This window comes from Plectropomus leopardus, chromosome 5, assembly GCF_008729295.1.
Source record: "Plectropomus leopardus isolate mb chromosome 5, YSFRI_Pleo_2.0, whole genome shotgun sequence".
In the NCBI taxonomy this organism is placed as follows: domain Eukaryota; kingdom Metazoa; phylum Chordata; class Actinopteri; order Perciformes; family Serranidae; genus Plectropomus; species Plectropomus leopardus.
Genome location: NC_056467.1, coordinates 14562393 through 14584990, shown reverse-complemented (window position 1 = coordinate 14584990; position 22598 = coordinate 14562393). Strand labels below are relative to the sequence as shown.

At 40.2% G+C, this 22598-nt stretch overlaps 1 protein-coding gene across 1 annotated transcript in view; it reads left to right on the top strand.

Moving 5' to 3' along the window:
• The window catches only part of gucy1a2 (guanylate cyclase 1, soluble, alpha 2), a 47322-nt gene that overhangs the window by 14447 nt on the left and 10277 nt on the right, over positions 1-22598 (top strand). Inside the window, exons 4-6 of the mRNA XM_042486715.1 lie at positions 2242-3152; positions 17795-18007; positions 19888-20160. Of these exons, the coding sequence (XP_042342649.1) occupies positions 2242-3152; positions 17795-18007; positions 19888-20160 (1397 nt within the window). The remainder of the gene's footprint in view (positions 1-2241; positions 3153-17794; positions 18008-19887; positions 20161-22598) is intronic.

Sequence of the window (22598 nt, the reverse complement as noted above, 5' to 3'; positions counted from 1 at the left end):
GCTGGACGCCACTTATGGTGCAGAGGGATTGTATTTAGACTCTGAATTAGTCATGGCTGTAGTACATGAATGAACCAATCTGTGCTTCAGCTCCCATTCCCTTTAAAAGTCTGGTGCTGATCACCAGGTACTGATCATGTCACCTTTCAAAACTCGTCTCGAGCTACGTGCCGAAGAGATGTCCAAGAGACATCCATGACAACCATGAGGCATATCAATGTTGTGCAACACACAACATGCCACAAAGAATGCTCCGACTTTGAGGGCTGTATTGGGATGTTCCACATGACTAATCCAAACATCTGAACCGCATGCAGGTGCATCTCGCCATCTGAATAATCCGCCCTTTAAATAACAGGAAACAGACTGCGCCTTTGACCTCAGACCAGCTTTTATTTGGTCAATGGCGCATTCGCTTTCTGTTGCCTCAAAAAAGCAATCCACCAACAGTGCGCCTGTCCACACCTCACGTGAAGATGGACACGCCCAGGGGCGCACAAATGGACGCAAGTACGTTTGTTATTTAAAGGACGTGGCAGGCATTAAAATAACAACTGCGCTGTCTGATGCTTATAATTACACTTGCGTTGTGCCGTGCACTGCCTTTCGCCGAGCGTAAGATAGAGCCCAATGTGTCTTTGAGCTAATGTGACTTTTTTGAGCACAGTGAGGTGTCTGCTGAGGTCTTTACAGGATTTGACACTGCAGTCACTGTGCCTGCACACCCACAGTACGGCCCTTGCCACGAAAATACCCAAATTTCTTCTGTTGTGTTTGTGTATGTAGAGTCATTTTCACCCTGGTCTCCCCTCCAACTTGTCAAACAACAGCACTTGGTCAGCAGCCCATTGCATCAGATACCGAGGCGCCCTTAAGCGGCGGTATGAGATGCACCATGCAGGGGCATTTTGTGATGCTCTGAGCAACTGCCATTATATGAAGAGCAGGAAAGTCTGCATAAGACAGGCGGGATGGGACATAGACGGGTCAAACAAACTGTGGACTTTTACTCAAGGAACCGCTGTTCATTTCCCATGTCAAACCAAAAGTCCATCAAGTTATCTTGATAATGATTTAGTGTGACAGTATGTCTAGCATACTACGATAGTGATGTTTGTCATGTGATATTACATGACCTTAGTAACACATAGTTATTTAAAGCCAAAACATGTATTTTTTTCCTCTAAATGTAACTATGCACTTTTGTTGTCTCAACCTAAAGAAGTTAACCAAAAAAATTAAGTTTCATTCCTATGTTCTAAGATAATTTTGATAAGAGACTATATGCATTCAATGAGTGGAAACTTGCCTTTTCTTGTGAAAAGTAAAACTGTTTATTTTGAAAAGATACAACACATGTAACAAGTGTAAATTGACACGTCTCTAAGTGTCCAAAACTGACACTGCAGGGGTACCTGGAGTGTAAACGGCCACTGAACAAGCATTGGTATCTGATGAGTTGGGAGTGAGAATGTGTTGATTGTTCATGTGTGGACACAATGCCAAAGTGTGTCAAGATTTAAATCAGCATTTGAACTTATATCTTTCTACTGACGCTAATTTGACAGGTTTTTATCACAACATTTCTGAATTGTGTCGTAAGAAATGTTGCCACTTCCTGCATTGCATTGATTTCAGTTTTCTTTCTGCAAGTCTTTATAGCTGTGCTTATCTAAGTCATCTTCAATGCTTTTTTTTGTTTATTTTCTGCCACATTTTGGATGTTACTGGTTTTGTTCTATTTTCTGGTGTCAAGTTTTATTTCTATTAAATGTCAGTTTTAATCCTTTAATCCCATTTCTTTCATAAAATTCTATTTGTAGGCAAGTGACATGATTATTTTCTACATCAGTATTCATTATTTCAGCGAGGCTTTGATGTTTGATTACTTTGAACAGTATTATTCTTTGGTTGATTATGCTTAAGATTATTTTTGCTGTAGTCAAATGTATTATGGAGCAGAGGTAATACTTGGCTTTACTGTATGTAAGGCAGTGGTAACCGGAAATTATTCTATACAGGCAGGCTAAGCGTTCAAGTGCAGGTTTATTGACATGTCGCCTCAGTCTTATATCTCATACTCATGTGAAGGTTTTTTCAGTGTGCATATTTGATTGTGTGCATGTGGGCAGGTTAGGTGTACTGTTGTGTATCATTCTATGACGTTGATAATTTGTTTATCCTCATAAGAGTGCTAGTCTGCACCGCTGACATCAGTGTTTTGCATCCTCTCTCTCGCAGGAGTCCCATTTTGTGAGCTGCGAGAGCATTTCGGAGAGGAGTTCTTTGGCCTCTGCTTTGAAGAAAATGAACGAGTGCTGCGGGCCGTAGGCGGCAACCTCCAGGACTTCTTCAATGGCTTTGACACTATTTTGGAACACATTCGCACCTCCACGGGGCGCCGTGCCTCATCAGAGAGCCCCTCCTTCCAGTGCAAGGATCCCTATGAGGAGGAGAAGGGGAGAAGAAAATTGGACAAAGTTGGAGAGCGCAGAGAAAGAGATGGGAAAGGGAAGGTGTTGCTTCTTCATTGTTTCAACCCTGCCCCTGTTGTTGGATTGGTCATGCCAGGGTTGATCAGAGCTGTTGCCAGGCGAATCTTTCATTCAGAGGTTGAGGTGGAAGAGGTGCCACCTCTAACTCCCTTATTGCCTAATGAAGATACAGAACACACAGACGGTGAATCCACCACCCCCACCCCAACTGCGTCCCCCACTGCCTCACCCTCCTCATCCCCGTCCCCTCCCTCTCCTTTTCCAACCTCTGTTCCCACAGTTTGCATATCCTTCCAAATCCAGGAGACAAGTCCTCCCTCCATCTCCTCTCTCCCAAATGCTGCCTCAGTGAGCTCTAAACGTCCCCCTCTCTCACTCTCCACAAACCCCAGTGATCTGCGCATTGGCCTGGCGACATTTTGCCGTGCCTTCCCGTTTCACCTTGTCCTGGGGCCTTGCATGGAGCTACTGCAGCTCGGAGAAGGACTGAGGAGACAGGCTCGCATTGAGCCTCACCGGAGCCTGTCGTTCAGGGACTGTTTTGAGATTGTCTCACCCAAAATGGAGCCTTCGTTCCAGGGAATCCTGCTGAGGCTTGCATCGCCGTTTACCATCCGTACCAGGCCCGATACCACACAGGCTGGCACCAAGGAGAAGGTAAAGATGTAATACCTAACAGACATGACACTGCTACACAAATCTTACATATTACCACACAGTATAGAGAAAATTTGTTTTCAAATGTTAAAATATAAGACTGCTGGTATCTTTTATTTATCAACAAATCGTAGTCTTAGAATAATAATGTTCTATCTGAAATTTTTGTCAAATTTGAGTTATTAATTATTCTGTGACATCTTCTTATTTAATACAATACAATTATGTTATGTTTTTTTTAAGTTGTATGCATTTTTGGACTTTTTTCTTTAGTAAAAAAAATGGTTCATGTCATTTTCACTGTTTGGCAATAATAAAAGATCAAAGAGAATTTGATCTGCCCTGAATGCAGATAGAACTTTGTAATTCTAAGGTGGTGAAATCCCAAAGAGACCAAAACCAGCAATGAATTTATCCTAGAAACAAGTATTGGTTGTGTAGCCACATATGGATATAGTTCAAGCCACTGCACCATGAGAATTTTTTAAACACATTAAAGAGTTAGGTTTGTGCAATAGGTGACATATTTTGTTTCTCAAATGAACATGACTGGAGTAATTTATTTGAAAAATGTCTCTGCCACCCCATATTTGATCACTGGAGTGTATCTCCATGTCGGACAGATTGCTCAGTGTTTAGAGTGCTGAAAGAAGAAAACTACACTGGTTATGCTCATTGTTATTGCATGTCATTGTTTTAGTTTTGGGACAGTAAGAATCTACAGGCTATCAGACTTTGGCAATGCCGATATGTGCAAGTAGGACAATTCATTTTTGGCGTCTTTTCACAAATTGGTTATAAAAATATAAAGTATCAGCATCCGTATCCCCTAGGTCATAAAAATGTTAATGAAATCGCTACAGTAAGTTTCACCATAACATCCACAGATTTTGCACATGTAATAATTGCTAATTTGGTTTATAACTATATCTTTGTTATTATAGGATGTACAACTGAGAGTACTCCATGTCACTGTCAAAAAGTACAGAACTTCCTGTACTGGAAAATAAGTACAAAAACACTGTATCAGTACTGTTATTTTACCATTGATGGCACTCTGTCTATATTGAATAATGCTCCACATCGGCATGCCTGTGATGTTTTTGCATGGCAGGAATGAGGTTTGAATTGGTTCCAATTTGCCAGAAACAATTAATCAATCTGAGTTGTATGCTATATCCAGTTCTTTATTGATTGGATGCTCTCCGCAGGCTCTTAGTGTCAGCGCTAAACACCCTGATGCTAAATAGAACTGACAGAGAGGAGATAGATCAGTCTAGCCGCTGTGCTCTGTGTGCGTGCGTGCGTGCGTTTGTTTGGTGGGGTGGGGTAGTGAGTTAGGTATGCCTCAAGTGGCACATTCAAAATATTATAGAATATTTGTATTGCAAAGCCCCCATTGGAGCAGATGTGTGAGACATTTGACTAAGTTTAGTTGCACTTACTTTCATATAGGAAGGCCCATCATTTAGGCTAGGCTGACAAACAACTTTTAAAATCACTGTTTCTCCTACCACTGTATATATTGTATTGCTAGCCCTGCCGATTCTGAGGCAGCTCTCAGTCTTTAGTTGAACACCATTCCTCACAGTTGTAGCATTTAGTGGTTGTTGAGGCATTTGAGGATTTGTTTTTACATCCGTGTTTCTCTCTTCTTGTGCTATGCTTCTGTTAAAGGCATTTGGTCTAGCTCTGTGAGTGAACCAGGTAAAATAAGCTTCTTTGAGAGTGACCTGCACAAAGGTCTAGGTCTTAAGCACACAGACTATTTTGGCATTTCTAAACACACCTACTATTTTTTGCTCATGTAGGCATCACTATGAGCAAAAAAAAAAATGGCTGAATATGAATGATATATGAAAAGGGTGGTATGAAGGTAAATCATACTTTCATCTCATTTTGTGCCAATTCATAGTGGCGCAAAATTGGCTCACCAATGGAGAGATGGTCTCTCTGAATAGGAAAATGATATTATTTTATGTATCATACAGAGTGGCAAGATGTGAATAAACAGCACCAGAGATCTTCAGCCAAAGGCAGATGGTGCCGTTAGAAGTCCTGTCATGTCATGTTTTCCTGTCATCGTGGTGTTTGCAGTAGTCTTTGGCCTGGCACGTAAACAGAACCCACAGACAGCTAGCATACTCACATGGTACACAAACCAGTGAAAGGACATTGTTAAACAACCCTGATACAATTAGGCCTCTCAGATAATGTCAGGCAGTTAGTTATAGTTTATGGCAAGATACAAGATGATTAAGGTGGGCTGCTGCTTCGTTTCAGTTTATGTTATTTTAGTGCTGTAGAGAATGTCTTATGTTCAGGATAACAGATGGTAATATATCTTGTGTAAATCTAAATATTGCATGTAAGGCCTACTGGGCTTTAATTAGTGGTTATTTTTATTATCAATTAATCATCAACCATAATTTCATATTTGATAAAAGGTTTTGTCTATGACATGTAGGGAAATAGTGAAAATAATTATCTGCCCATGAAGATGTCTTTAAATGTCTTGTTTTATACGACTGACAGTCCCAAACCCAAAAATATCCAGTTTAATATACATGCATGATAAAGAAAAGCATACAATTAAAACATCTGAGAATCTGGAACAAGCAAATATCTTGAGAATTTGCTTGAAAAATACTGAAAGGGTATTCAGTCAATTAAATAGTTGTCATTCCATTTTCTGTCAAACAACCCATCAATCAACTAATTTATGCAGCTCTCTTATTATAATTATATTTAAATAACATTTTTAAAAATTACATTATCCCTGGTTTAATGAGATTAGAAGTGGTAGTTAGTATGTCCCAAAACTCATATGGACTCTTCTCATGAAGGCTGTTTGCACTGTGGTGTGTGTGCAGTGCTACTATATTCATCTTGGTGAACACAGAACTCACACTTGGGTGACTTTGGTGTTGCTTTGTCCAAAAAAACCCAATGGTTTTATGCACAAATCTGAACAGATGACAGCCAAACACAAATTATGTGGCTGAACAAATTCTCCACACAAGCATATATGCACATAGTAAGGCACTGCGATGCCCACAGCCCACTTGCCCTCAGAAGTATAGCTGCAGGACTTCCCTATTCACAGTCAGACCTCAAGGACCACTACAATACATCTCCTCTTTTTGCGGTCATCTCCTCTCTGTCAGTGTCTCTCATAAATTCACTATCATTATCTCACCCTCTCAGCTGCTTTTTTTCTCACAATGTTTTCCCATTTCTCCTCTCAGATATTACCAGCTTTTACATTGTCTCCCTCTTATGCATTCAGATGAATTTAGAAACGGCTGAAGTTGTCAAAAGAGGGAAAAAAATCCACAATTGGTTAAAAATGCTTTATCTTTTCTGAGGCTTTCCAGGATTTCCAGTTTTTTATTAGAGCTTATTGATAAGAATTGACTCTGCTTTTTCTGGCTCACCTTGTGTCATTTGTTGGATTATATTTTATGCTCATTGCAATGAACGAACCACTCAAATATATGTAATATGTTTTAACTTCTAGTAAGCTTTTACAGGATGTGATGGATTTTTGTGGATCAGAGGAAATGTAGTTTGTAATTTTAATGTAATCCTTCATATTTCAGGAAGTTAAATACCAAGTGAAGATGAGGTTTCTCATCCAATAGTTATTGTTTACTTTTAACCTCAGTATAAAATTACAAGACACAATAATTTTCTTTGCTTTTTGATATATTAATTACATTCATCATATGTTACAGTAGCCTGTCTAAGTAAAATAGTATGTGTTTTTGGCTCTTAACACTGTTAACAACAAAGTGCTTTCAAAATAACCATTTGTGTCCAGTAAGTGGGGTTGGCAATGTTCGTAGGTTACTGACAGAAAGCTCAGTTAGAGGATTGTTAGCTGATGGATCAGTATTATGGTTTTCTGTGTTGGCCTTGTATCTGTCGTTCTCACCTCTCCTATCCACAGACCGCTGGTTAAAAAATGCACTTCATGCTGGTTTCAGTGAGTCATTATCGCTGCCTTTTCTGTTTGTGTCACCAGTGATCGGACCTGGCACTGCTGAAGTTTAACTTAGAAACTTGAAGGATTTGTGGTGCAGTGTGTGTTTATGGAGCAGGGTGGGTGGACATTGTTTTTCTTTTTTTTCCCCATATGAATCTTGTGTCACCTAGACAGAGAAGCAGAACAAAGGGAGAGAGAGGGAGAAAGACAGGCTGACATTTTCACTAGAAAGGGCAGCAAGAGAAGGCGACAGGCCAACGTAAAGAGGCCACAAAAGAGCACCCTGCTGTGCTGCACCCTGTGTGTGTGTGCCTGTGTGTGTATTCAAGTGGCCTGTAGTGGATTTTCAGTTTAACTTCCTTCCTCTCTTCGCCCATGGGCTGTGCAAGACATCCAAAGGAAAGGTCAAATCGTATCTCTCTCTGTGTCTCCACTCAGTGTGAACACTGTGGTCAGCACACAGGGGAGTTTACACAGGTTGCACTGTCAAAAACTCTCCTCTAACTAGTGCATCTTCTTGTTCATCGTGTTTGCCTTACACCACAGTTTCCTGTATCCTTAATGTGAATCCTCTTTTCCTAGTCTTGCTTTATCTGTCAAACAGAAGTAGAGCAGGTTTTGACACACACATTAGCTTGTCATGTTACACTGGCTGGACCAGATTTTAATGTCATTTCCCAATACACAGCAAGTTTAAAAAAAATACAAGGAACTTAGAGAAAATACATGCAATAAAGTTTTATCGTGACCTGTTTAACTGATGAGTTGTTGAACAAACCCAGACTCACTGATTTATCAAGTCAGCTTTGTGGACAGTTAATGAAAGATGATGACTTGGTCTTGAGTCAGACTTGAGTCACAAATGTCATGACTTTCAATTCAGCTTGGAAAAAAAAGAAAGACTTGCAAATAGGCCTGGACTTACACATCAGTTAGTCGTGACTTTGCTTGGACTTGAGCTTTTTAACTCGAAAATACTTCCGCAAAGCCCAAAGAAATATGTTGTTTAAAAGATTTGTCATAAATCAATTGATTTTCCATCATTTCCTGAATCAACTAATATTAACATAATTAACATAATGTAATGTTTGTTTTCTTTTTTATACCCGAATGAGGTATATTTTATTTTAGTCTTCTCACCTCTGAAAGAGAAGATTTACCCATATACTCAGAATAGTGATTGATAAGGAGCTTAATATGACTTGTTCAAAAATTAAAAACTCAAAGTTAAGTACTTTGGACTTGAGTGCCAAGACTTACTTGTGACTTGCAAAACAATGACTTAGCCAGAAATAAGCATAAATTTTTATTGGTTATCAGACATAATAACAAATTAACACCTTAATTTTATGACGCAGTGAAATTTAGCCTACCCGATGTATAACATGAAAAATGTAAATACTGAATGCTGTTTGTTTGGCCCACGTTGTGGATGAAGGTTTACTTGGATGATAATATTTTCTTTATCTTAAAAATAACAGGATGAATAAGACAGAGAATCCATGAATCACACCTGCTTCCTATGTAGTGATGGCATTGCTGTAAACATCTAAAAGCTCCCAGACTCTTTGGGTCATCAAGTCAAAAAAAATAGTTGAGGATGAGTCAGTGCTTTTTTATGGCTCTGAAAGTCTAAGTGAACAATATGTGTGGAGCTGGAGCCTCGACTAGCAGTTGTCTTAGCTTCAGCTGATTCTTAGTAGTTGCTGACAAAGTGGCTTGTTCTTGGATATTTGTACCCACTGTAATAGGCTAGTTAAAAAGGGCGACTGAGGACAAGAAAGATTTGTGAAAGCTGATAAATACCTGCTTAAGGAACCATCGGGATGTTCAAATTTGCAATGTCATACTTTTTGTATAACAAATATTTCTGTATTGCATTTGTAGGGATGGTGAATGAGCTTTGTTTGTGTGTGTGTGTGTGTGTTTGTGTGTATGCACCTGCATGTCCAGGTACAAAGACAATCTTGACATAAGCACCACCTTTGATCTGTTTGTAGATAAATCACTGCTGTGATGGTGTGTCTGTTCAGTGGAAGATGCTTTGAAAATCACTGCCCTCTTTGTCCCTGGCTACTTTTGATAGATTTAACAAATACAGAGAATGAAAATACAAAGGGGTATTCAAGAGAGGCATAGAGGCGAGGAGACACCAGTAGGTAGTAGGCTAATGAACATATTTTTAGTCTGATTGTTCAAGCAAAGATAAAGAGAATAAAATGTCTTGACATATGTATAACAAACTGCATGAATAGATGTGACCCCTGTAGAATACCATCAAGCATTTATTTCTTTGAAACCTAAATACAAACACAGCACTGGGCATTGCCCATGACGTTTATATTCCCTGGATCTTTCGAACAGCCAGGTGAGGAGCCTAAAGCCAAGACGTTGTGTGTCTGGTGACTACAAGTCTCTGCTACTGCAGTCATGAAACTCACTTAGCAATATTGCCTCACTGTTGTGCCTGAGCACTGTCAGCTATGCATCCTGTAGCAACTGTAGCCAGTCTGGCTCCCTTAAATGTTGGCTTAGCTGGTGCTTGGCTGTGCATGTGGTCTTATGCCCTATATATTTGATATTTAAAAACTAACATTTTCTTTATTATTTTGCATTTTGGCATATCTACACTATAGGGTTGATCAGTACTTGCTAAAGGATATTGTGCTCTAAAACTGGACCAAAAGGTATCATCAGTATGTCAACGGTGAAAAACATATTATTTTTGCATGAAAGGAAAAAAGAATGATCAAACTGCATGACGTCTACTGTGTGAAAGAAATATATTCACCAAAGCTGTTTGATGCTATTTCTACTTCACATAAAGTGGACTGTTTTTTTCCTCCATAACTGAGTTTCCAAAAGCAACAGGAATATGTTTCTCTCTTGTAAGATTATAAATAATCCTGAAGGATTTCATTTAAATGTGGCTCAAACAGTCCTATTTATTGATTACCTGTACCCAGTTGCTTTAAACAATGTCAGTGTTTTTTTTCCTCATTGTATTCACAGATACTGCAAAATGACAAGCGTATATTTTCCGAAGACTCATAATCAACCTCTGACTCATGTACAAAATGAATTTACATCACTTCACATAAGTTTTTAGAAATAGTTCATTAGTATTTTGAAGCCTCTATGGACATTTTCATCTGAAACAGCAACATACAAGCACATTCCATACAAATGTCTGAACTGTTTTTGTAATGTAGTGTTTAACTAGGCTACATGGTGTGTGAGTGAGTGTGTGCGTTTACTGCATGAGTGGGATGTACGAGTAAAGCACAATATAGCCAGGGTCTGACAAGATAAGAGCACTGCAGCATTATGTGTGTGTGTGTGTGTGTGTGTGTGTGTGTCTCTCTCTCTCTCTCTGTGTCTGTGTCTGTGTGTGTGTGAGGCAGAGAGGGATGTGAGAGGCTGACTCATTGACTCTTTGCTGCTCAGTGCTTGTTCATGCAAATGAGAGTGTGTTGACATGCCAGAGTCTGCTCACAAAAGACAATCCATTAGCTCTCTGTTCCACCTCCCGATTTCCTTCTTTCCATCTTTTTTTTTTTTTTTTTTGCTAAGTCCAGGTGTCTCCACCCCCCTTGTGCCCCTTTTTACCCCCCCCCATCCATTTTCACCTCTGGCCTTTTCGGCTGTTTTATCTCCTTCCCTCTCCCTTCTCGCCTTTTCATCCACCTTCAGCTCTTTGTTTGCCTATGGCGATAGCAACCTGAATCTGTACATTTAGATGATCTCAGTATGTACAATGTGAGCATCACAGCGTGTGCCTTGTTATTACATTATTTAATAATACACTGTTGTGAGGCATAACAACATTTGCATAAACTTGTGCAGTATAATACAAACCTCAACCAAGCATAAACACAAAATGCACAAATATGCACACAGAAGCCCCCTTTTTACACAGAGATCGCACTATTAGGCCGCTACTAAGTCCCGTTTTTATGCCTCCTTTGCACTTTTACACAGAACCAAGCGACGGTGGCATAATTCTGCTGCAGTGAGTGAAGTTAAAATGGTTTAAGCACTGCGAAACCAAAACAAGTGGTGTCTTGATACATCCAGGGGCGTAACAGGCATGGTGTTGATCATAACAGTGTCAGCGTCTTGTTTGACATAAAACACACGCATTGGCTTGGCTTTATAAACAATAACATGGCAATAACAACCATTTACTGTCTCTGTTACATGGCGGCTGAACTTGTCCTCTGCTTGGAGGGTGAGGAACACCGTATCTCATTGTTTTCACAATTTGTGTACATTTATGGATTCTGTTCTTTTTTTTTTTTAGTTACCTGCTAACTGCTGACAGCTACTTTTTAAATCTCCCGTGGAGGGTCACATGCATAACATGTTGTCAAAATGTCACACTCATCCTGCCTATTATCCTGTCCTGCCGTCTGTCCTGTAAAGGCACCATTTCGGCATTCTTACTACTTCCTGTGGCAGCTTAAATTTGAGACAACTTTGTCCCCTCATTCATCGACCTTACATATAGAATGGCGAGGCGGCATAATGGTGCGGTATTCAAGCCTTGAACAGGCAGTTTAAAAGTGGCTAGAGTGACCATAGAAGTCAAATGGCAGAAAGGAGATTCTTAAGGGCAAGTCACAAACCTTCAAGACAAAAGTTGAGCTTGATCCGAATAAGATAAAAAGTGCATGCTTTGATTAAATAGCACTTGTTGTGTTGACAAGTGTAGGTCGCAGGCACTTAGCATTAGGGTAAAAAGGTCATAGTTAGGGCTAGTTCTAGCCAATCTCGGATATTAGTGTTAAATTTACCAGCTCACATAAAACTCACATATGTACTGCTAGAATGTCTGGTGACATGACTAAAAGAGCAACATAGTCCATGGAAGCGTTTAACGTGTTGGATGAGTGGGTTAAGTACAGGGCTTTCACACAGGAGACTTGGTTTTGCATCCTGTGCGAGTCAAAATGTGCTTACTATTTTGTAAATGACTTACTTTTTTCAGTTGAAGGATGTGTAAAGCTGCTAAATTAACACTGTGCACATTAACTTTAGCAATTAGCATTTAACTTTAAGCCCCCCCCCCCCAAAAAAAAAAAAAAAAAAAAAAAAAAAGAAATTTAATAAACAAATAAAACTTTTGCTGACATATCATCAATTAATTATCTTAGATTGGAAAAGCATGGTGCCTGCTGGTTTTGTCATTATTGAAGTAGCTACACATTGACTGTTTAAGTGGATACATACAGTGTGTTACACATATACAGTGTTTGTGTGAACATAGCTTTGATCCCAAATGTGCATTTTATTGTATGTGCTTTATGTACAGGAAAAAGACTCATGTTTACTTGGTAAAATCATGTGTAAGTGAAGAGATAATCCCACTTACAGTGTATCTTTTAAAGAAAATAAAGCAAGAGTAGATTTTTATTTCATAATTTGTTGATTTTTTCTAACCAGGCTACCACTAAAAAAATATCTTTTTTTATGTTTCAGCTACACTCTGTTTCCATGCCTTGATATATATAATGCATTATAAGCCTTCCTACAAGTTGATTTGTGAACAATTCTCAGGAATTTCAGGTGCAGAACAACCTTGAAAAACATGTTATTTCCTCGTGGTGATGATGCAGTGACCTTGAACAAGGGCTCAGTGTAAATGTGTAACAGCGTGCTACAAAAAAAACCCACTAATGCACACTGACTAAGACAGGCATTTGCTTACAGTTTGCTGCATTCTTATCTGCTTTTATAAAATACATTTTACCATGTTTCTTTTCCTCCCTTAAGTTCAGTTCGGCAGTCTTCTTTTTCTTTCTCTGTTTTTCTTTACCTTTAACATTAAGCTATTTCTACAGTCTTATTATTTCTCTCTTTTGTTTTTGTTTTTGTTTTTTCCTTCCCACTTTACTTTTTCTGTAACCCATCTCCCCCACCCTTCCCCCTCATTCCATGTTGCTTTCTCTCCTAGCCACTATGCTCAATTTGCCCTTCATTCCATCTTTGTTCACTCACCTCCTCTTCCTCTGCACTGCGATGACAGAGATGCAGGCAGAAGGAGAGGAGAGTGCTGAGTTTAACAAAGACGCACAACTAGGCCAACACAAGTGCCTCCAGGGATGTGTGTATGTGTGCGTCAATGTATGTCTGTATCCGTGCATCAGTGCATCAGTGTGTGTGTGTGTGTGTGTGTGTGTGTGTGTGTGTGTGTGTGTGAGGGAGAGTATGTGACGGAATAAGACAGAAAAGAAAGGTGACAGAGAAACATAGACAGACACTGAGAGTAAGGTGGTGAGACACTGGTATAATTATACCAACTGTACATAATTAAAAAAACAACAACAGTTGTTAGATGGAAACTTTGACCTTCGTTGTGTAACAGGAAAAAGCAATGAAACAGTTACATAAAAACAAAATAGCACAGCAGTGAACAACTTTGAACCTAAATGGCAGTTGTCTTGCAGTCCTGAAAAGCTATGCTGGTCCTCAAGGATGGCTTGATGAAGTTGCTGGTCCTGATGCTGCAATGCAACACACATTTGAGGCACAGTCTGCACAGACAATGACTTAGTCTAGACTTCTTAGTGACACCATAAATTCAGGTCTTTTTAAGGGTTACCTGCATTTTTCCAGCTGGTGTTTGCCAAGTAAAAGTGTACATAGCAATTCTGGGCCTTGCAAAGGCAGGTTGCAAGGCAGGTTGCAAGGCAGGTTGCAAGGCCCAGCTGCACAGCCTACATTGTTGGTCATATTGATTGTAGCAAACTGAAAATTCTTGGGAGTGTCCCCTGAAAGTTGGGGATTTTAATCATTAGTTGGAGACATCTCCATTGACTGAGATCACTTCACATTCAGCAGTTGTTTCTTTGTTATTTTTTCATTTATTTGCAAGTCAGAGTTTAGTGTACTTTTCAGGTTGTTACGGTCCCCAAGTTTTTAGCTCCAGAGTGAGCGCTCTTTGGTACTGCTGTGTACATGGAGGCATATAACTTAAATAGGAGAGGCATTTGTGTTATCTAGGATTGCAAATGCATACTTTGCCCTCCACTCCCTCTAAGAGACTAATACTTGTTGCCTTGTTCATTTGCGTTGGTTAGGGTCAGGCAAGAGGAGTGGGATTGGTCAGGGTTAAGGTAAGAATGTTAGGGCAAGCCCACTCGAGGATAAGCAAGGCAGAGTAGGGCAGGGCATGTCTTCGCTACCCTAGAAAATGCAGATTTACAAATCTTAAATATTTTTTTGCCTTCTGAAGTAGTAGTGTATTTAAAGGTTGTTGCAACTTAATATGATACAGCCCCTGGCTTTTGTTTGATATCTAGTGTCTGCAAAAAATGCTGTTGCCCATAACTGACCCATCGTCAGAGTAGTTAGCTTGTTTACTATGTTATGTAAATGCCACTATCACCCGAAGCGTCCCGCTGAACGTTGTTCAAACTCTTGCTTTACTTGGAAAAAAGTAGCAAATAGTTGAATATTGAACAGCCAAATCTGATTCAAGTTACCATAATTCAAAGTCGGATACAGCCCTACATATACTTAACCTGTGAATACAGTCTCATTCCACATAATCACATTTATCTTGTCTATCATATGTGCACGCACACACAAACACACACTAATGTACAAAATATCAGACACATCCTCCTGATATTGAGTTGCAACCCACAGAGGGATACAAGAATAAACAGAAAAGAACCAATCTTTTTTTTATGCTCTTTTCTCCTTTGTAAATGAACGATTTAGAAGACCAGATAGATATTATTTTCGCAGTCTTGGCCATCATTGTTATCATTAAATAAATCCTACTACATCTTTTTGGTGTTGAAGGAGGACTTGAGGAGTCTCACAGCCTGAGAGGCTTCTCTGTAGTCTGGTGGTTCGGCAGCCGATACTTCTGTATCTTTTCCCAGATGCAGTAGGGTGAGCAGACTGTGGCTGGGGTGGCTTCTGTCTTTCGGTATCCTTTGGGTTCTGTGCAGACATCCCACTTCACTGAGGTCACTGGCGCTCTATAGATGGGAACCAGTGATGTTCTGGGCAGTTTTAATCACCCTCTGTAGAGCCTTCCTGTCCTGGGCCGTGCACAAACTATGCCAGTTTGTAATGTTTCCAGTCAATATGCTTTCTATTGCTCTCTGTGGAAGTTAACCAGGATCTTGCTCTGGAATTTATTCTTCCTATGTTTTTTGTAGGAAGTAGAGTCTTTTCTGTGCTTTTTTAAACTGGGTGGTGATGTGTGATGACCAAGATAGGTTCTCAGTGATGTTAAGTCCAAAGAATCTACAGCTGTTCACCTGCTCCACCTCAGCTCCACCCACGTAGACAGGGGTGTGTGTTTCTTTGCCTCCTTCTTTATAAAATCAACAATCAGCTCCTTGGATTTACTGACATTGAGCAGTAGGTTGTTCTCTGTGCACCACTCTGCAAGATTGTCGATTTCCTCCCTTAATGAACTCTCATCATTATAATACGGCCGATGATGGTGCTGCGGTCTGCATACTTCACAATAGAGTTCTCCTGATGTCTGGGAGTGCAGTTATGGGAGTACAGTGTGAAAAGAAGGGGGCTGAGCACACAACCATGGGGGGGCTCTGGTATTAAGCACTAATGTAGAGGAGGTGTGACTGCCAATCCAACTCTCTTGTGTCAGCATGTGAGGAGGCCCAATATTCAGTTGCATAGTGTTGTACTGTAGCCCAGAGTGTTAAGTTTTCCACTCAGCTTCATGGGAGAGATTGTGTTGAATGCTGAGCTGAAGTCATCAAACAGCATCTTGATGTAGCTGTTCTTATTCTCCAGGTGAGTGAAGACTGAGTGAAGAGCAGTAGATTTGGCATCCTCTCTGGATCTGTTGGTTCTAAATGCATACTGGTGAGGGTCCAGGCTGGCAGGGATATTGTCTTTGATGTGCTGGAGAACCAGTTTATCAACGCACTTTATCAGGATGGGGGTAAGAGCCACAGGGCGGTCATCATTAAGACCAGGCACAGCAGACTTTTTAGGTACAGGGATGATGATGGCTGTCTTGAGGCAGGAGGGAACAGTCTCTTGTGAGATCTGTCCATTGTGGTTATGTTGCTGTGTTCCAAGATCTCAGTTAATACTTTTGGGTAAATTCCAATCATAAATGAGCTTTTGAGTGGGTGTACTCACATGACTGTTTTTTAAACTCCCATATGACATAATGACTACTGCTGTGCTGGTGTGACTGAGTGCAGATGTTAGACATACTGTAGACAAACAGGCAAATGTGCTACAGTAATGTAGAATAACTGTGCCTGCTTTACTACTGAACAAATCTGTGTGTGTGTGTGTGTGTGTGTGTGTGTGTGTGTGTGTGTGTGTGTGTGTAGACTGTATGTATTATGCAGACCTAGGAGAGCCTTGTGCTATAAATAAAACAGGGCTGCAGTGTGCTCACTGGCGGAATAATCTATCTGACACTATGGAGACAGAGAGAGAGAAGAAATTGAAGAGAGAGAGAGAGAGTGGGAGAGAGAGAGATAAGGCAGCAACGAAAGACAGGAGAAGATGGGGCGAGAAAGAGAAACTAAAGAAAAGAATAGAACAGGGGCAAGGACTTAGCAGAAGAAAGAGAAATCGTACCTATGGAGAAAGACTGGAATGGCTTATCCACAGGGCTTCTCGTTGGCAACACTGTGAAACAGCTAAGAGACATATTCAGAAGGCCAGCAATTTCTTCCCTCAACATCTGGGTAATTAGCCACCCATGCCCATTTCAATCTCTCTCCTCTATATCTGAAAGGAATAAGAGGCAGCCTGTTTAGTTTGTACTCCTCACACTTTTGTTAAGGATATTCAGCAGTATGTGCACATACTGTCATCATGTTTAAGTGCTTATGAGCAAAATGTCGATAAGGTCGTGAAACCAATTCTTATTCATATTTTGCAAATACTGTTGGCAGTAATACTGTATTGTTGGTAGATCTGCGGCAGCGTGAATGCTTAATTTTCAAAACATTACAAATGTACAGTATACAATCCAAGTTCAAGCATCTGTTGCTCTTGAACATTCGGAAAGACTATGTGGGTCAAACCAGTGACATTATGATGATGACAGGATTTTCTCTTTGATAACCAGGTCGCCAGTTTATCCAGTTTTCACAGGCTCTTTCCATACAGGTCAGCAATGCATTATATATTAGACCTTGCGTTACTAAATGAAATCTACTATCAACTAAATGTACAGCTAGGGCCAGGCCTTTTGGAGAAAATTAAAATGTTGCGATATTTTATTATTATATTATATTAGATTATTACATATTTCATTAGACATTTATTCAAGAAGTCAAGTTTCTGTCAGTCAGCATTAAAGATCAAAAGTGTCATTCTTGATTTACACTTTATACATACATCGACATCCTTGTCGAGAGAAATCATTGAAGAAAATACAGTGATATGTCGTTATTTTCAATGTCCTGTGTTGGAGCATGTTGGTTCGAGAAAAGCAAGTATCAGGTGGACATGACATCCATAATAACAAAAAGCTAATTATGAACATGCTGTCTAAATCTGTTTTCCATTCCCCCTCCCCTCTGGCTCAGTGTATTTCTACAATCTGCATATAATCAGGATTGTCTGTAACGTTTTTACTTTGTCCAAGTGAAAATCCACATTTTATTTCCCATTTCATTGCTCTTCCCATCAGGTCATGGAGTTGAAGGGTCAGATGATCCATGTGCCGGAGTCCTGCTCCCTGATGTTTCTGGGCTCGCCCCGTGTTGATAAGCTGGAGGAGCTGATGGGCAGGGGCCTCCATCTGTCAGACATCCCCATCCATGATGCCACGCGGGACGTTATCCTGGTGGGGGAGCAGGCTAAGGCCCAGGATGGCCTGAAGAAGAGAATGGACAAACTTAAGGTAGAGTGGTTGCTTGTTAATTCTGGGTATATTCAAGGTGCATAACAACTAAAGAAACTTGAGTGAGAAAATCATCGGCAGCTAGTCAGATGTTTTGCTTCTTTGTGGCCTCTTTCTGTAAAACACACAAAACCGACATCAGAGAACTAACAGTGACGATAACCCCCTGCTGTGGTCCCTTCTCGTCCCCTTGTCTCAGCCAAAAATTTGCACATGAACACACCAAACCGGCGGTTAACTAGCACATACGTACATTCTGTGCCTGTGTGAAGGGAAATGCTCCTCCATACCAACAGACCGTCGCCTGTATTCATCATTCAAAACGGGAAGCCAGAAGACCGCCATGATGCTAGTTATCACATTAACAACACATCTGATGAACAGCATAACAGTTGAAAGAACAGCATATTTACCATGTTGCAGTGAACAACAACACAAACCATCAGGAAACAAGCAAGCTTACCTTATATAAGTTTGTTTCAACCTCACTCCCTCAGACTTTAGTACTTTGTTTACATTTTTTCACTTCCATTTGTCTTCTTGTGTGCTGAGCTAAACTGCCAATAATAGTGATTTCATTCACTAAGGAGCTCTATGGCCACCGCTGCTTGAACGTGCTGAATCGACAGAAAAAAAGCCATCGATGCTTGCTGTTAGCCCAACATGGGTGGCCGGCTGATCGTCGGTTTGGTGTGTCATGGCCATAAGGGACAACTTACAGTTTCCATGTGTGGATTTCTGCAATTGTCCCTTTTGATCCGTGTAGTGGAAATGTCGTAATCCACCCAGGTCCCGTGCAGATGTCCGTGTGCAGCTCATTTTTGTATGCACATGCATAGCAAGTGCACTGTATGTTTCAATCTCTTGTTCCATACTCCAGTCCAGTCCAAAACACTGTTTTTTTTCAAGTTGATATATAACAGACATTCTCTCTGGACCCAGTAGTGTCTTCTTAGTTTCAGTTTCACCCTATGTTGGCACTAGGAGGACATTAAGCCCACCTCCCATGCTAACATGGACCCTCATAGAACCACATGCGCTGCCTTGTGACCTGCGCTGTCTGCAGACGTTCTGTGCAGAGAATATGTCCAAACCCAGTCAATTTAGTGAACATAATGTATCCCACTTGCTGAAATATATTTTAACTGTTTAAATGTACAGTAAGCTGATCATATAGGCAAAAGCTTGTGTCACAGTACTGGTAGTACTGGTAAAATGAGTTGTTCTTAGATTTAGGGGTTTTGGTTATCACTAGGCCTTACCAGCTACTAACAGGCCACCACATACACTAAATGACCAGATGGCGACCTGCGACCATGACACTTGAAATGGTAAAAAATGTACAATATTCAATGAGTTGGGTAGGTCTTTATTTTGTTTTACATTATGCAAGTTGCAGAGCAGCTCACTAAAGTGAACATGTTGAATCCAATGTGTCGACCGCATTGACTGATTCATGATGGCTGGAAGAACGTAGCTCCTGGGACTTGCTCTTATAATTTGCTTTCAAAGTACCCTTGAGCAAATCACTGAGTCTTGACCTAATCCTATGCATCTGCTCACTGCAACACTCGCTCACTGCAACTACTCCCTCAGGCCGCTGTTATAAATAGCTATATCTTCGTTGACTTGCCCACTTGAACAATGGTATAGCACTGCTGCAGATAGATTTGGCATTAAGAAGCTCGCCCACAGACACAATTACGCATGCAGATACACACAATCAAAAATAAATCAAATTAATACACAAATACATTTTGTGCACCAGCAGTTTTAATTTGGTGCAGTACTCCCACGTCTCCTCGTCGTTGTCATCAGTGCCTTCATCAAAGCAAAGCACACAGAACAAAACGCCCTAATCTCCATCTCTTCTCTCCTAGGCCACATTAGAGCGGACTCACCAGGCACTGGAGGAGGAAAAGAGGAGAACCGTAGATCTCCTTTATTCCATATTTCCAGGTGATGTGGCTCAGAAACTGTGGCAGGGTCAGCCAGTGCCCGCTCGCAAATTTGATGATGTTACCATGCTGTTCTCAGACATCGTGGGTTTTACTGCTGTGTGTGCCCAGTGTACACCCATGCAGGTCATCTCCATGCTGAATGAGCTTTACACACGCTTCGACTACCAGTGTGGTATTCTGGATGTTTATAAGGTCAGTAGACACAAAATGCATAAATTCTCTTCATGTGATGTGGTAGTACCTGTTGAGACAGGATGTTGGGATGATGCATAATACACTGAGGGGACATTATAATCTGTGAAACAATAGAATCTCAGTAAAGGGGACTCTATACAATATTCAGAGCATGAAAATAGCAGCAAAAACTATGCACTATGTAACAATACAGTGAAGTAATGGTGTCCTGAGCAGAGCATGAAGTCACACTCCCCCTAGCCCTTTTTAGAGATTGCATGATAGGGCCACAACAAAGTCCCATTATTACATCGCCTTTATTTTTTTTATACAGAATCAAATAACGGCGGCATGATGCCGCCCCAATGTGTGATTTTACATATCATGCTGGTGTTCTGAAAGGGAACGAGGCGTGACGAGTGTGACATTTAACACAACAGAATCTGTCTCTTGTGTGACATGTAACATAACGTGTCTGCAGTACTTTGTAAACAATAATTACGTCATAACATGGCAAAAACAACCATTTACCTGTGATATGGCCGCTGATCTCATCCTAGGATGACAGATTCTCATCCCAAGTTGTCACATATCGCCACTTTTTCAGCAGACTTTTGCTCTATATATTATGGACGAGGTATCCTCCTGCATTTGCTCACTCTGGGATTCCTCAACGATCGGGGATGTCAACAAAAGCACATGGTTAGGATTAGACAGCAAAGGCAGGGGTGGTTAGGTTTAGAAAAAAACATGGGTTAGCTCTACATTTATACAGGAAGTGAACAGTAGGCATTTTCAGCTGTTTTTCTTTTCTTTTTTGTAGTTCGCTGCTAACTGCTAAACTAGATACATTCTGTCCATGATTCCCTCCTGCCAGCCGCTCCTTTTACACAAACATGGATTTTATTACCTTTGCTTCTGGGCTCAAATTAAAGCTTATAAACTTGGGATACCCCATGCCAAATTTCACACTTGATTATGACTGTTAATGCAATTGTAGTAACTTAATATTTGCATTTATATCATTTCAGCAAAAACATTTTGGGTTTTGGGCCCCCTGAGACCAGACAGCAAAGAGTTGGGAGTGCTTGTTATCATCTTGTGATGGCCCAAAGTATAGACTAACAGGAAATAATAGTAAAAAAAAAAAAGGTACATAAAATTTTCACACGAACTTAGAGCTCGCTCCTGCATGTGTTTTTTAAAGTGTTGGAAGTTGTATTTGAAGCAGAATCTTTTGGGTGTGTCATTGTCTGTATGTACTGAATATATTTGGGTATGTGTGAGTGTACTCTATGCATTGTGTGAATGTACTATCATGAATAGACGAGCATGTGTTGTGGAAAAAGTAACTTATTAATGGCCAGTCTATGGGAGCTTAACAAAGATGTGTCAATATTGTCCATCTGACAGTGTGTCCTAGTTACAGTGCTCACTGTAGGCTGCCATCCACAGAAATATCATGTTATTTCTCAGCTACTATCCTTCCCTCTTTTCATACTTTCTATCAGATTAGTACAGTTTTTACTCTTTCCCATCTTTGCTTCTTTCCATTATCATTATTGGCCTAATCTTTCCTTTCCATCTCATTACGTCAGTCACTGTGTCACAACAGCATACACTTGCCACTTTCCCATAAAAACGCACCTTTCCTCTGTGTTATCTCTCAGAAATGTCATGTATATGATGCCTGAAGAAACAGAAGATGAGATACAGGGAGGGTTTATGTGTAAAGCAGTTAAAGAGAGAGTGTGTATGTGAAAGAGAGCAAGCAGGAACAGGAGGACATGGTGAGGAGATTAGTGCACTTATATGTTGCCATTGTCATGGTTACTGTCAAAATGATTTAGCCGATGGCTGGACTAAATGAGAGCAGTTTGTCTCTTAGTTTTCTTTTCCCCTCCTCTTTCTTGTCTTTTGCTATCTTTTTTTTTCTTTATAAGGAATGTGTCAACTGTCAAGACACCTAGCTCAGTCCTTCAACTGGAAATATACACTTAGACATCCCTGAAAGTGGCACTGTTTGCTTTATTAACATGGTCATTGTGAATTTGGTTTTGGTAAGTAATTAAAAATAAGACTTACTATTACTGCAATAACTGGCATTGTAAACCGGGATTAGGAATGACTTGACTTAATGACTTAAAACTAAATTGATCTTTGTGTGCAGTTGTTGTTGAGGATGTGGAATGAGCTCTTTACACTATTTACTATCAGTCTTTTACTTTACTCTTGGGAATAATACCTGTGTTAATGTTATTGCTAAAGAATGAGGACTGGTAAAGCTTTGTCAAACATTTTGCCTTGTCAACAGTGTTTCCACTACAGTGTTTGAAAGGAACAAAGAATTAATACAAAAAAGCTCTTCTGGTGGGGACAAGTATTTTTGGTTCGTTTTATTTTAGATGATGATGATTGCACTAGATTATTCCAAGCAACTCTACCCACCTAATGAT